The 13,122-nt window shown below is 48.4% G+C and overlaps 2 protein-coding genes across 2 annotated transcripts in view; both read right to left on the minus strand.

The window, feature by feature from the left end:
- The window catches only part of LOC310647489 (uncharacterized protein), a gene marked incomplete at its 3' end in the record, with an annotated part of 5,909 nt that extends 2,910 nt beyond the window's left edge, over positions 1-2,999 (minus strand). Inside the window, exons 1-2 of the mRNA XM_083374803.1 lie at positions 2,636-2,999; positions 2-145 (exon numbers count right to left, since the gene is read on the minus strand). Of these exons, the coding sequence (XP_083230929.1) occupies positions 2-145; positions 2,636-2,785 (294 nt within the window). The 5' untranslated portion in view covers positions 2,786-2,999. The remainder of the gene's footprint in view (position 1; positions 146-2,635) is intronic.
- Positions 3,000-4,954: 1,955 nt separating this feature from the next.
- ZDHHC24 (zDHHC palmitoyltransferase 24) lies at positions 4,955-12,707 on the minus strand. Its single transcript, XM_083374030.1, has 3 exons — positions 12,429-12,707; positions 10,715-10,989; positions 4,955-6,522 (listed from the first exon to the last, which is right to left on the minus strand). Exons 1-3 carry the CDS (start codon positions 12,674-12,676, stop codon positions 6,212-6,214), a joined length of 834 nt encoding a protein of 277 aa, XP_083230156.1. The 5' UTR covers positions 12,677-12,707; the 3' UTR covers positions 4,955-6,211.
- Between the last annotated feature and the right edge of the window lie 415 nt (positions 12,708-13,122).

A 13,122-nucleotide genomic window follows, 5' to 3' on the forward strand; every position in this document is an offset into this window, starting at 1 on the left:
GATCCGGCTCGGCATCTGAGGCATCACTGACATCTGGAACGGTTTGTTCGGCTTCCCAGCAGCCCTTGAAGAGAGGGCGAAGGACTTTTTTCTTAGGACGTTTCATACAGATAAGCAGTCCATCGCCAGCGTCCAGGTAGTCCTCCTGGGTCAAGGAGAGAGAAAGATCTTGTTCTTCCACTTGGGCAGCTTTAATATTAGTAAAAGGTAAAGCTTCCCCCGCACACGCGTGTTAGTCGTTTCCGACTCTAGGGGCCGGTGCTCATCTCCGTTTCAAAGCCGAAGAGCCAGCGCTTGTCCGAGGACGTCTCCGTGGTCATGTGGCCGGCACTAGACGCCAAAGGCACACGGAACGCTTACCTTCCCACCGTAGTGGTCCGTTTTTCTACTTGCATTTTTACGTGCTTTCGAACTGCTAGGTTGGCAGAAGCTGGGATGAGTAATATTAGTACCACTTTGGAAATCCTTAGTCTGAACTCAGCCTCTTCTATGGGCGGGGAAGCAATGTGTTCCAATGGAAAGCCAAAGGTTGCGATTCTCCGGATCGGCCCAATAAAGCTGGATGCCATGACCCCATTTGGCATGCCCTTCCCCCCCCGGAAGTAATCCAGGAAGACCTTTGAAAGACCACTAGTCCAGTTTTGGTTACCACACGACATAAAAAAAAGATGTTGAAACTTTGGCACTTTACTGCTAAGCTTGTAAGCCGCCCTGAGTCTTCGGAGAAGGGCGGGATATAAATGGAATTAAAATAAATAAAATAAATAAATAAAAAGTGCCGAGAAGAGCCACTAAGATGTTGAAAGGTTTGGAGACTAAATGGTTTGAAGAGCGTAGCAGGAATTGGGTATGGCTATGTCTCACTAGGGGGGACGTGACAGCAGTCTTCCAGTATTTGAGGGGCTGCCACAAAGAAGAGGAAGGGGTCAACTTATTCTCCAAAGCACCAGAAGGCAGGACAAGAAGCAAGGGATGGAAACGAGTCAAGGAGAGAAGCAACCTGGAACTAAGGAGAAACTTCCTGACAGCGAGGGCAATTAACCCGTGGAACAGCTTGCCACCAGAAGTTGAGGGTGCTCTATCACTGGAGCTTTTTAAGAAGAGACTGGACAACCACTGGTCTGAAATGGTCTAGAGCAGCGGTCCCCAACCTTTTCTATACCCCGCGCCCCTAGAACGCTTCTGATATATTCTCGCACCCCTTACAAAATTTCAAAATAACGGCAGTGAATTATGCATCTACACTATAATTTTGAAAAGCCAAGTTTTCGCACCCCGCTGGAATATCGTCTCACACCTCCAGTTGGAAACCCCTGATCTAGAGCAAGGGGTTTTACTAGATCTCCAGATCTATTCCGATTGATGATCAATTTTACTTTTACAGGTGGTCCTTGACGTATGACCACAATAGGGACTGGAAAAATTTGTTGTTAAGCAGTTCCGGTCATTCAACGAAACACGGTGCGACCGCAACCAATATTACTTTTTGCTGTGGCCGTTAAGCAAATCACCGTGGCCGGTCCTGGGCCGTGGCATGCCACACAAACAAGCCCTATCTATGGGATCCAGGCAGCACACAAAACTACGCACTCCCCGATCCGTGGAAAAACCTTTCTCCACGGAACCGGTCCCTGGTGCCCAACAGGTTGGAGACCTCTGCTTTAATTAGAGAAATGAACATATCCCCCTTTGTTTCTGCTTGGAAACCACTTCTGGATTTGGTGTTCCAAGGCAGAAAAACAATGAACTCTTGACGTTAGCATTTTCCTGGTGAATAGCTGGTTGCTATAGGAACTTAGTATTTCTTAAATTGGAAAAGGAAAAAAGCGGAAGCTGCAATTTTAATTCTGTATTTTACTCTGCCGAAAGAAGCTGGGGGGGTGTCGATGCTTTCCCCCCCCCTTTCCCTACACCTACACCTTTCTCTTCCCCATTCCAGTTTATTTTTATTTGCATCTTATGGTTTTCATGTATTTATTTATGTAATGTTTATGCTGCCCACCTCCCTTACGAGGTGACTCCGGGCGGCTAGTTCTATGGTAATTTTAACAGAATTTTTAAATGAGAAAAAGGAAAGGGAACTTGATGGGTATCAAGGGAGATGCTTAGGAAGATAAGCAGGGGATGCTTAGGGACCTCAGAGGTCTTCTAGTCCAACCCGCTGCTCAAGCTGGGGATCCTATGCCATTCCAGACAAGTGGCTGTCCAGTCTCTTCTGAAAAGAGACTAGACAAGTTTCTCCTGGGTGCTTAGCTATTCCTTGCCTCCGCCAAAGCTTAATGCACGGACAGATCTTGCTGTTGCTATTGTCGGGAGTGAAAAATCAGAACCATAGGTTAAGTTACAGTTAAGATGTTATTGCTCAAGCCTAGACTTAAGAATCTGGTCAACTAACATTAGTCTTTAAATGTTACTAGATAAGAAACAATGGAACTCAAGAAGAGTTGGATTTAGACCGTTTATGGAAACGAAACGATTCTGGGCTGATGACGTGCTTTACTCCACCACCACTAACCACCACCCCGGGCTTTGCCTGATCTTCTCCTCCAGCCGGTTAGTTAAGACAAATTAAAGAGTTTTGCGCAGGGCATGAACCCATAACCCATGACAGTGGTGCCAGGCTAACCCAAGCTACCTGCTGCGACGGGGTATTTTCTGAAAGCAGACCCAAGAGTCGGACCTGACCCTTTGGTTCATAGATGGTACCAGGGGTCCGAGTAATGGGATCCACGGAGGGCTTGATACAGGCATTGGTCAGCACAGACTGGCGATGAGGGTTCAACATGGTGCCCACGACAACATGGAAGAGTCCTGGCTACTCCCTGGTTACCAAAGCAACTGGTCCTCCTTCAGAACAAGCTCAGCTAAAGCGCAGGGTTCTGGAATAAAGGCAAGACACAGGACAGGCTGGACGTTGGCACGGAAACACCATCGCTAAGATTTGAAGTCTCACTGGGCCTTGGTAGCCCGGGTCTGTGTCACAAGGTTGAACTCGGTCCCTGGAAAGAAAGATGTATCGGTTATTATTATTATTTTTTACAATCTGCTCAACGGCCCCTTTTCCAGAAGCGGAAGCCAAAGGGGACTCGAATGGAAGCTTTAGCTGAGCAGGATATTTGGTGTGGTTTAAGGGATAACTCTTTCTCTAATCCAGTGTTATTAGAGTTAACTTAAAACTTGTGTATAGATTTTATTTTCCTGGGCTCCAAGGTCACTGCAGATGGGGAATGTAGCCAAGAAACTAAAAGACGCTTGCTCCTGGGGAAGAAAGCCATGGCAAATCTAGACAGCACACTAAAAAGCAGAGACATCACCCCGCCAACAAAAGTGCCTATAGTCAAGGCCATGGTCTCCCCAGCTGCAATGTATGGCTGTGAAAGCTGGACCATAAGAAATGCTGAGCACCAAAGAATCGAGGCCTTTGAAGTACGGTGCTGGAGAAGACTCCTGCGAGTCCCCTGGACTGCAAGGCGATCAAACCGGTCGGTCTTAGAGGAGATCAACCTGGACTGCTCTTTAGAAGGCCAGATCCTGAAGCAGAAACTCCAATACTTTGGCCACCTAATGAGAAGGAAGGACTCACTGGAGAAGAGCCTCATGCTGGGAAAGGTTGAGGACAAGAGAAGAAGGGGACGACAGAGAACGAGGTGGCTGGATGGAGTCACTGAAGCAGGAGGCGTGAGCCTAAATGGACTCCAGAAGATGGTAGAGGACAGGAAGGCCTGGAGGAACGCTGTCCATGGGGTCGCAATGGGTCGGACACGACTTCGCAGCTAACAACAAAACTTGTGTGGACTTCCAATTCCCAGAATTCTCCAGCCAGCATGGGAGTTGACGTCCAGCCACATTCAACTTGATGAAGTAGAGAAACATTGCTCTAATCAGTAAACAGAGCTGCTCTGTAAAGATGGGAGAGTTAAAATTTGGGTAAGTACATAAAAAGAAACAAAACAGAACAGACTCTTAAACAGATCTAAGCAAAATAGTCTTATTGACATCTAACCAACATCCGGGTTGCAAGAATCCAAACCAGGTTTACGTCTCAAAAGGTACAGAAAATTCTGTCCTGCCCTCTTGATTTCTGCCCTCTGGCGGTGCTCATTATTGTGAAAGCTGGATCTCAAGAAAGATGATTTAAAATTTGGTCACATGGCTGGCAGCATTTTCCATGAACCAGAATACTAGTATTTGGTTTCGGTTTTGAGTTAGATAGGCAATTTATTTTCACAATCAGCATGGACAAAGCATAGTTGTAAGATGCGGAAAATGACTCAAGACATGATGTGGCTTACAGCCTGGAAATCTGAGACCTCTACCAACCATCTACAATGCCATGCTTAAAACAACAACACAAAGAGATCACAAAAGGATGGCATTGCCACTTTTTTCCCATTTATTTCTTTACTTCCTCTCAAGGAGTTAGATGTAATGTTAAAACAGAAAAAAAGCCACTTGCCCACACTTCCCTGTGGAGTTTATGACCAATATAATTTTAATAATTTATCCAAGGCCAACGTAATTCATAGCTACTAAGAAAGGCAGATGTCTGAGTTTTTTCATACCAACCAAGGGCCATCACATTACCCTGATGTTAAAATAATAATAATAATAATAATAATAATAATAATAATAATAATAATAAGAAGAAGAAGAAGAAGAAGAAGAAGAAGAAGAAGAAGAAGAAGAAGAAGAAGAAGAAGAAGAAGAAGAAGAAGAAGAAGTTGGAAGGGACCTTGGAGGTCATCTAGTCCAACCCCCTGCTCAGGCAGGAAACCTTATACCATTTCAGGCAAATGGCTGTCCAGTCTCTTCTTAAAAACCTCCAGTGATGCCCATTGATAACATTGATAACAGTTTGCACCCCTGGCTTAAAGAAATGGAAAAAGATCGTATTTTTCAGGTTGAAAAGTTTACAGCGCAATCACTGCTCAGTTCAATATAAAAGGCCACCATATAAATGTTAAGTTTGTTTATTTAGGAAATTCATTTGCTAGCCATCTTGGCGGCTTACAGCATAACAACATTAAAGCGTTTAAAAAATATAAAATCAACCATCCTAGAACACAGCGGATAAAATAATTCACAAAAACAAAACAAAATAGAATACAGCAAATGTTGGGTTTCCCCCGCGCCCACACTTTGTGGGTCTCTCACAGTGCAAACCATGTCTATGGGGATTTAGAGATTTTAGATATGAAAGGAGGAAGAGACACATTTGGGTGACTGGAACAGTGCCAGGAATAAGCAGAATGGCAAGGGATAAAAATTGTTATCATCTCTCTGTCACAGTAGCTCCTAATCTTGGTGACTTGAAGATGGATTGATTTCATCTCCCAGAATTCCAGCATGACTTAATTTTGGGAATTGAATCCCACCCATATTAAAGCCTACTGTCTGGGGAATTCTGGGAGTAAGAAGTCCACCAGTCTTAAAAGTTGCCATACTTGAGAAACACCACCCTAGTATCCCACAACCTAAGTTTTGCTGAGTTTTGCACAATCCCAGAAGTCACGGGGGGGGGGGGGGGATTGCTGCAAGGGGAGAAAAAAAACCCTGAGATGCAAAAGCATCATAACCTTGGATTTTGGTCGCTGAATCCATCTCTAGACAGCGGTTTTTCTTTTGTTTTTAGCTGAGAAAAGAATATATATTTCATATATATTTATATTTACACTTTGGACCAGAAGAAAAAAATGGTTCATTGCATTTAGATCAATTTAGCTGAGCACAAGTGTGGGTTTCTCTTGCCCTACATTAACAATTTCCTGCTAAATAAAAACATGGCAAGCCCCTTTCCAGGGAGAGTGGGGTGGGTAGGGGGAAGCAATCTGTCACCACCGTTCCAAGATCAAATTGCTTTCAGCTTTCAACAACGCGAAGACAAAGCCTTCAGAGATGTCGCCAAAGTTGTCTGCTTTTGAACGAAGCGAGCCATCGCTGATAACTGGGCAAACCCTAGAAGAGAGACAATCTGTCATAAGACTCACAAATCAGTTTTTCGGAAACGTTCCCTTGGAGCGGTCCCTAAATAAAACGGTTCTAAAAGTCGAGGAATGCAGCGCTACAGGATTACAGTAACTGATTGATAATTGTTTCGTTTGCCGCCCATCTCGCTGTCAGATGACTTTGCACCTGTTTAACAAACCAGTTCGACGTATTTTTTTTTTTTTGCATTCCGCCCCGTTGCCCGCCTGGTTTAGTATCCTCGCCTTTAGGAACTGCGGGATCTGGAGAGCGCTTCTGCTTTCGGAGATCTGCTCTGGAAAGTGATTCCGTCTCCTGGCAAAGGGGAATCGACGAAAGGCGTGAGGAAGGCCAGCAGCCACCGGTCTCCCAGGACTTGTCTCAGGTTGTTTCGCCAACCCAGGTGGTACTGGCGATTTCCATCAAACCATTCTTTGGTGGTCTGTCCGCGCAGGGCCAGCAGGCTGTGGAACAGCAGGAAACTGAGGCAGAACAAGAAGCCCACAAGGCAGACATCAGTCATAAAAGCGTAGGCAAAGGTCACGAAGTTGACTTGCCCTGTAAGAAAAGGAAGGCGAAGCGTTAACTGTAGCTGCCTCATTCTAGAGCAGGCGTCTCCATCTTGGGCAGCGTTGTGGACTTCAACTCCCAGAATTCCCCAGCCAGCCACGATTAAGACCTCTCCTGCCCTCGTGTGAGTCTTGCTCCTTTCCTACCCATCTTGTCATTGTAAATTATTATTGTTTTAACAGCCTTTTTGGGATTGGGGCCTGCAGGGAAAGGGAGGGGCAGGTGCCTTTACACGCACAGACGCGCGACGCTTGGGGTGAGACTAAGGCCCGTGTGACACTTGCGGTGATGCTAGTGTGTGTGTGTGGAGGGGAATGAGTTCATGCACAGATGCGCGCGCACTGGTCAGCCACTCATGTGGCCCGGTGGCCAATAGGCCACGGCCATAGGTTGGGAGACTCGTGTTCTAACGTTTTACAGGTAATCCGGGTCTCACAAGCACAACTGAGCTCAAGCATTTCTGTTGCTGAGACAGTTGCTAAGTGAATTTCGAACCATTTTACGACCAAGTTGCTAAGCGAATCACTGCAGTTGTTAAGCAACCCGGTTGTTAAGGGAAATCTGGCTTCCCCATCCACTTTGCTCATTAGAAGATTGCAAAAAAGTGACCCTGCGACCATCCTAAATAAATGCCAATTTGCCAAACCTCCAAGTTGTGTTGCAAAATGTGAAAAATGGTCGTGTCACTTTTTTCAGTCCCTTGGTGACTTTGAACGGTCACTAAATAAACGGCTGTTAAGTCAAGGACTGAATTGGTTTTTATATATATATACCTATATATACATACATACATACATACATACATATATATATATATACATACACACACATATATATACACACATATACACACACACACGCATACATATATATATATATATATATATACATATACATATATATATATTTATTTATTTATTTATTTATTAGTTTTTATAAACCGCCCTTCTCCCGAGGGACTCGGGGCGGTGTACAGAGGAAGGTATACAGATGAACAATAAAAAGTAATAAAAACAATAGTGAAAACAAACTGGGACCCCAATTAACGCTATCATGCCAGGCCGGACTGCTGGAACAGGAAAGTTTTTAAGTCGCGACGGAAGGTACGGAGGTCGGGGGCCATCCGGATTTCGGTTGGTAAACTGTTCCAGAGGGCCGGCGCACCCACTGAGAATGCCCTCCCCCTGGGGGCCACCAGCCGACATTCCTTGAGCGGTGGCACCCTGAGGAGGCCCTCTGGGGGAGCGCACAGGACGGTGGGGTGCTGACATCGGCAGAAGGTGCTCCCGTAGGTAGTCCGGACCCATGCCATGTAGGGCTTTGTATGTCATTGTTAGCACCTTGAACTTCACTCGGAAGGCAACCGGAAGCCAGTGCAGCGCACGGAGGAGAGGTGTGATATGGGAGTATCGGGAGGCTCCCAAGAGTGTCCGTGCCGCCGCACTTTGCACCAGCTGAAGCTTCCGAGTGGATCTCAAGGGCAGCCCCATGTAGAGAGCGTTACAATAGTCTAGGCGAGAGGTCACAAGGGCATGGGTGACTGTACGTAAGGAATCCAGGTCTAGATAAGGCCGTAGTTGGCGAACTAGTCGAACCCGGGAGAAGGCCCCCATGGTCACAACTCCTATGTGGTCTTCTAGGGAGAGCTGCGAGTCTAGGAGGACACCCAGGTTGCGGGCCCTATCAACAGGGGGTAGTAACATGTCCCCGATGTTAAGCAATGGGACATTCTGAATATCCTGGTTTGCCGGAACGTACAGCCATTCAGTCTTGTCCGGGTTCAGTTGAAGCCTGTTCCTCCCCATCCATTCCCGGACCGCTTTCAGGCAGCGGGACATCACGTCTAGGGCATCACTGATATTGTTTGGAGTTGAGATAAAAAGCTGGGTGTCATCAGCATACTGATGGAACCCTACTCCAAAACTGCGAATGATCTCACCCAGCGGTTTCATGTAGATGTTGAACAGGAGAGGCGAGAGGACCGACCCCTGAGGGACTCCGCAAGCGAGAGGCCTCGGGGTCGACCTCTGTCCCCCTGTCAGCACCGACTGCGAGCGACCCTGGAGAAAGGAGGAGAACCAACGCAGAACCGTGCCTCCCACTCCCAGTCCCCTGAGGCGTCGCAGCAAGATACCATGGTCGATGGTATCGAAAGCCGCCGAGAGGTCTAATAAGACTAGGACAGAGGAATAGCCCCTGTCCCGGGCTCTCCAGAGATCATTCATCAGAGCGACCAATGCCGTCTCCGTGCTGTAGCCCGGCCTGAAACCCGATTGGTACGGGTCTAGATAAACCGCTTCATCCAGGATCTGAGGAAGTTGGTGCGCCACCACGCTCTCAACAACCTTCGCAAGGAAGCGAAGATTGGAGACTGGACGAAAGTTATTTAAAGAGGATGGGTCCAAGGTGGGCTTCTTGAGGAGAGGTCTCACCACCGCCTCCTTCAAGGCGGTGGGGAAGTGACCCTCACTCAGAGAAGCAGAGATGACCGCTAGGAACCATCCACGTGTCCCCTCTCGAGCTGCATAGGCCAGCCAGGAAGGGCACGGGTCCAGTAAGCATGTGGAGGAGCTCAACCTTCTCATAATCCTGTCCACTTCCTTAGGAGTTACAGGATCAAATTCATCCCAGATGACGTCGACAAGACTGTCCATGTCTTGTTCTTCCATCTCAGCCCAGTTGGAGTCCAGGCCAGTTCGAATCCGAGCAATTTTATCCAGCAGATATTGACTGAATTCCTCGGCTCGACCCTGCAAGGGTTCCTCCCTCACCTCTTGGTTTAATAGGGAGCGAGTCACCCTGAACAAGGCAGCCGGGCGATTATCTGCGGACGCGATGAGGGTGGAAAAATAGTTGGATTTTGCCACCCTTATCGCAGCGAGATAAGACCTGGTGAGGATTCTTAGTCGCAATCGGTCGGATTCGGATCGGCTGGATCTCCAACGGCTCTCTAGGCCCCGTCTCCGACGCTTCATCTCCCGGAGCTCCTCGGTGAACCATGGGGCTCGCTGGGATCTGCGCCGGGTCAGAGGCCGCAAGGGTACAACTCGGTCCAGAGCCTCCGTGGCTGCCTTTTCCCAGGCTTCCACTAAGGCATCCGCCGAGCTGTGAGCAGGGAGTGCATGCGTGTCCCTAAGCGCTGCCTGGAACTTATCAGGGTCCATTAGGCGCCTAGGGCGGTACCATCTGACTGGCACCGTGCACCCACGGTGGGGGGTGGCAAGGGGGAAGTCTAGCCGCAGGAGGTGGTGATCGGTCCATGACAGGGGCGTAACAGTTGTGGTGCCCCCACCGATATCATCACGCCACCGTCCAGACAAGAACACCAAGTCTGGGGTGTGGCCTCTCTCATGAGTCGGTCCAGAAATTATTTGCGACAGGTCCATGGCCGCCATGGAAGCCATGAACTCCCGAGCCAGTTCTGACGATCCTCCCAGGGACGGTAGATTAAAGTCGCCCAAGACCATGAGTCTTGGGAATTCAACCACCAACCCTGAGAGGGCATCGAGTAGCTCGGGCAGGGCCGCCGCTGCACGATTAGGTGGTAGGTATGTATGTATGTAAAGGTTCCCCTGCACATGCGTGCTAGTCGTTTCCGACTCTAGGGGCCGGTGCTCATCTCCGTTTCAAAGCCGAAGAGCCAGCGCTTGTCCGAGGACGTCTCCGTGGTCATGTGGCCGGCGTGACTAGACGCCAAAGACACATGGAACGCTGTTACCTTCCCACCGGAGTGGTCGCTATTTTTCTCCTTGCATTTTTACGTGCTTTTGAACTGCTAGGTTGGCAGAAGCTGGGACGAGTAACAGGCGCTCACTCTGCTACGCGGCACTCGGGATTCAACCCGCCAAACTGCCGACCTTCTGATCGACCTCAGCGTCCTAACCCACTGAGCCACTGCGTCCCTTATATATATATGTGTGTGTGTGTGTGTGTGTGTGTGTGTGTGTGTATATATATATATATATATATATATATATATATATATATATATATATATATATATTATATATATATATATATATATATATATATATATATATATATATATATATATATATATATATATATATATATATGCACACACACACAGACACACACTTGAAAGCCTCCCCCAAAAAAATCACCTCCAGGATGGGTGGCGTAAAAAGTTAAAGAAATAAAAGCTCTCCCTCGTTTTTACCCATCAGGACCATCAGCCAAGGCAGCATCAGCACGAGGATGGTGTGAGCAAGTCCTTCCTCTAGCAGCATCCAAACTACGCTGACGTTGACCAAGCTGCCGTACAGCAAGGCAACCGAGCCGTAGAGCAGCAGGCAGAGGAAGTAGCGGTAGTTTTGATAGCCCACGCACTGGCCGAGCAGCAGGCAATGGTGATCTCGTCGCAGGACACAAACGTTGCAGGTGAAGCAGTGGCTGCAGCGGGGCGGCACGTGGGTCTGGCAGGAATAGCAGTAACTGGAAGGAGGAGAAAGCATGAGGGTGGGGTGAGGGTGGAAGAATTGATGGAGCTGGTTGGGGGTCTTTGAACCAATCACCGGGAGATGGTGAGTTCTAGTCCCGCCCTAGGCATGAAAGCCAGCTGGGTGACTTTGGGCTAATCACCAGGAGACAGTGACTTCTAGTCCTGCCTTAGGTGTGAAAGCCAGCTGGATGACTTTGGCCCAATCACCAGGAGACGGTGAGTTCTAGTCCCGCCTTAGGCATGAAAGCCAGCTGGGTGACTTTGGCCCAATCACCAGGAAAGAGAGAATTCTAGTCCTGCCTTAGCCATGAAAGCTGGCTGGGTGACTTTGTCCAGTTACAAGAAGACAGTGATTTCTAGTCTCGCCATACGCATGAAAGCTGGCTGGGTTACATTACACCAGTCTCTGTCTCTCAGCCCAACCACCTCACAGGATTGTTGTGGGGGAAACTGGAAGAAGGAGGAGCATTAAATATGTTCACCATCTTTTGAGTTGTTTATAAAAAAAACACAAAAAAACCCGCTGGATAGAAATAAATAAGCCAACACAGCCTTCTGGGTGCAGCCCAGGGAGCACATTTGCCTTCCTTTGGGATTCCAAATCCTTCTTGAAACGAAAAATCGAAGCGGTTGACAGACCTCACCCCGGTGCATCCTGCCCCCTCATTCCCAATCTTTTTAATTATAGGTTGTATTTAGTTTGTGATACTGTTGCTTTTTTAATGCTGTACGCTGCCCAGTCGCCTTGCAGCTAGATGGGCAGCAAACAAATTTAACAGATAAAACTACATTCATGAGAAAGTCGCTAGATGGCAGCAAAGAATAGCCCCTGTGTCTTTACTGGCCTCTAGTGGTCTGTCTGAAAATTGCAGCCCACAAATAATATCTATGCCTGATGATTTTTACAAGTAACTCAAAGCAACAAATATACCCAATACTCCTTCCTCCTCCTATTTTCCCACACAACAGCCCCGTGAGGGGGATTGGGCTGAGAGAAAGTAATTCTTCCTTCCAACGCTCTTCCATTCCTTTACACTTTCAGTCAATCCCCTGCTCCCTCGAGACACAGACCTCATAAACCTGGGGAAAATGGGGGCTGAAGTTCAACCAGGTTAAAAGTTGGGTTATTTGCTTAAAAGCAGCCCCTCTACCCTGTTGGGAAAGGCCGACATTCTCCCAGATTCTGTCCCTTTTTGCTGAAGTTTTGGGGGGGAAAAAGAAACCCAGTGAAGAAACAGCGCGCTCCTGAGCATGCGCAGAGCTCCCTTCCTCTAAAAGAAATTGCTTCACCGCCATCTTCCTCTCAAGAGAGCTAATTCTCCACCACCTGCAAGCGGGGCCCATTTTCCCGCCACTTCGAGAAGCTCCTCCCTCGCCGCGCCAACGTTTTCCCACATTGGCCCCCGCCTCGACCCTAACCACGCCCACTCACTCCCATCCTTGCCCCTCCCCCGCCAGCATGACGCCGCGCGTGCTGGGCGAAGCCATGATGAAGCGGCGGGCGTTCTCCAACGCGTTGGCCAGCAGGAAAAGCAGCGACGCGATGGGCCAGACCGGGAGCGGGTCTCCGGGCGGAAGGAACCGCAGCAATACCAGCAGCACCTCCGAGACCAGCGTGGTAGCCAACACCGCCCCGGCGCACACGAGCAGCGCCCTCCGGTCCCAGTCGCGGCCTTCCATGGCGGCGCGTGCGCGGCCCACGCGCCTCTCTTCCGGCTTCTCGCCGGCCGCCCCTTCCCGCTCAAAAGCCTTCAACCAATCAGCGGCGGCAGCCGCCGCTCCTGCTAATCCCGCCTTTCGAGCCGATTCCATCCAATCGGCGCTCTGACCTCGGAGACTTTCCTTGTTTACCTCAGCAACTTGCCTCGCTTGACAAGCGTGTCAGGGATGCAATGCTAGGCAACCGTTCAAACGATCCTCTTGTTTTTACAGGGGGCCGTAAGGCCTGCTGTTGTATGGGCAACATACAAAAAAAAATGCTCTTCATCTCGGCCTGTGTTTAAATCTGGCTCCTCCATCTTCAAAAACAGTCCTGGGATCTCCTTGATCCACTTATCCATTATCAATAATAATAATAATAACAAGAAGAAGAAGAACAATAATAATAACAACAACAACAACAACAA

The sequence above is a fragment of the Vipera ursinii genome (assembly GCF_947247035.1).
Source record: "Vipera ursinii genome assembly, chromosome: 15".
Lineage (NCBI taxonomy): Eukaryota > Metazoa > Chordata > Lepidosauria > Squamata > Viperidae > Vipera > Vipera ursinii.

Excerpts from the sequence above, each read along its gene's own strand:
- ZDHHC24 (XM_083374030.1), bottom strand. The coding sequence starts at position 12,676 with ATGGAAGGCCGCGACTGGGACCGGAGGGCGCTGCTCGTGTGCGCCGGG. Across the intron at positions 10,990-12,428 it reads GGGGAGGGGCAAGGATGGGA|TTACTGCTATTCCTGCCAGA; the intron begins GTGAGTGGGCGT and ends TCCTCCTTCCAG. Across the intron at positions 6,523-10,714 it reads TTGGCTGATGGTCCTGATGG|GGCAAGTCAACTTCGTGACC; the intron begins GTAAAAACGAGG and ends CTTTTCTTACAG.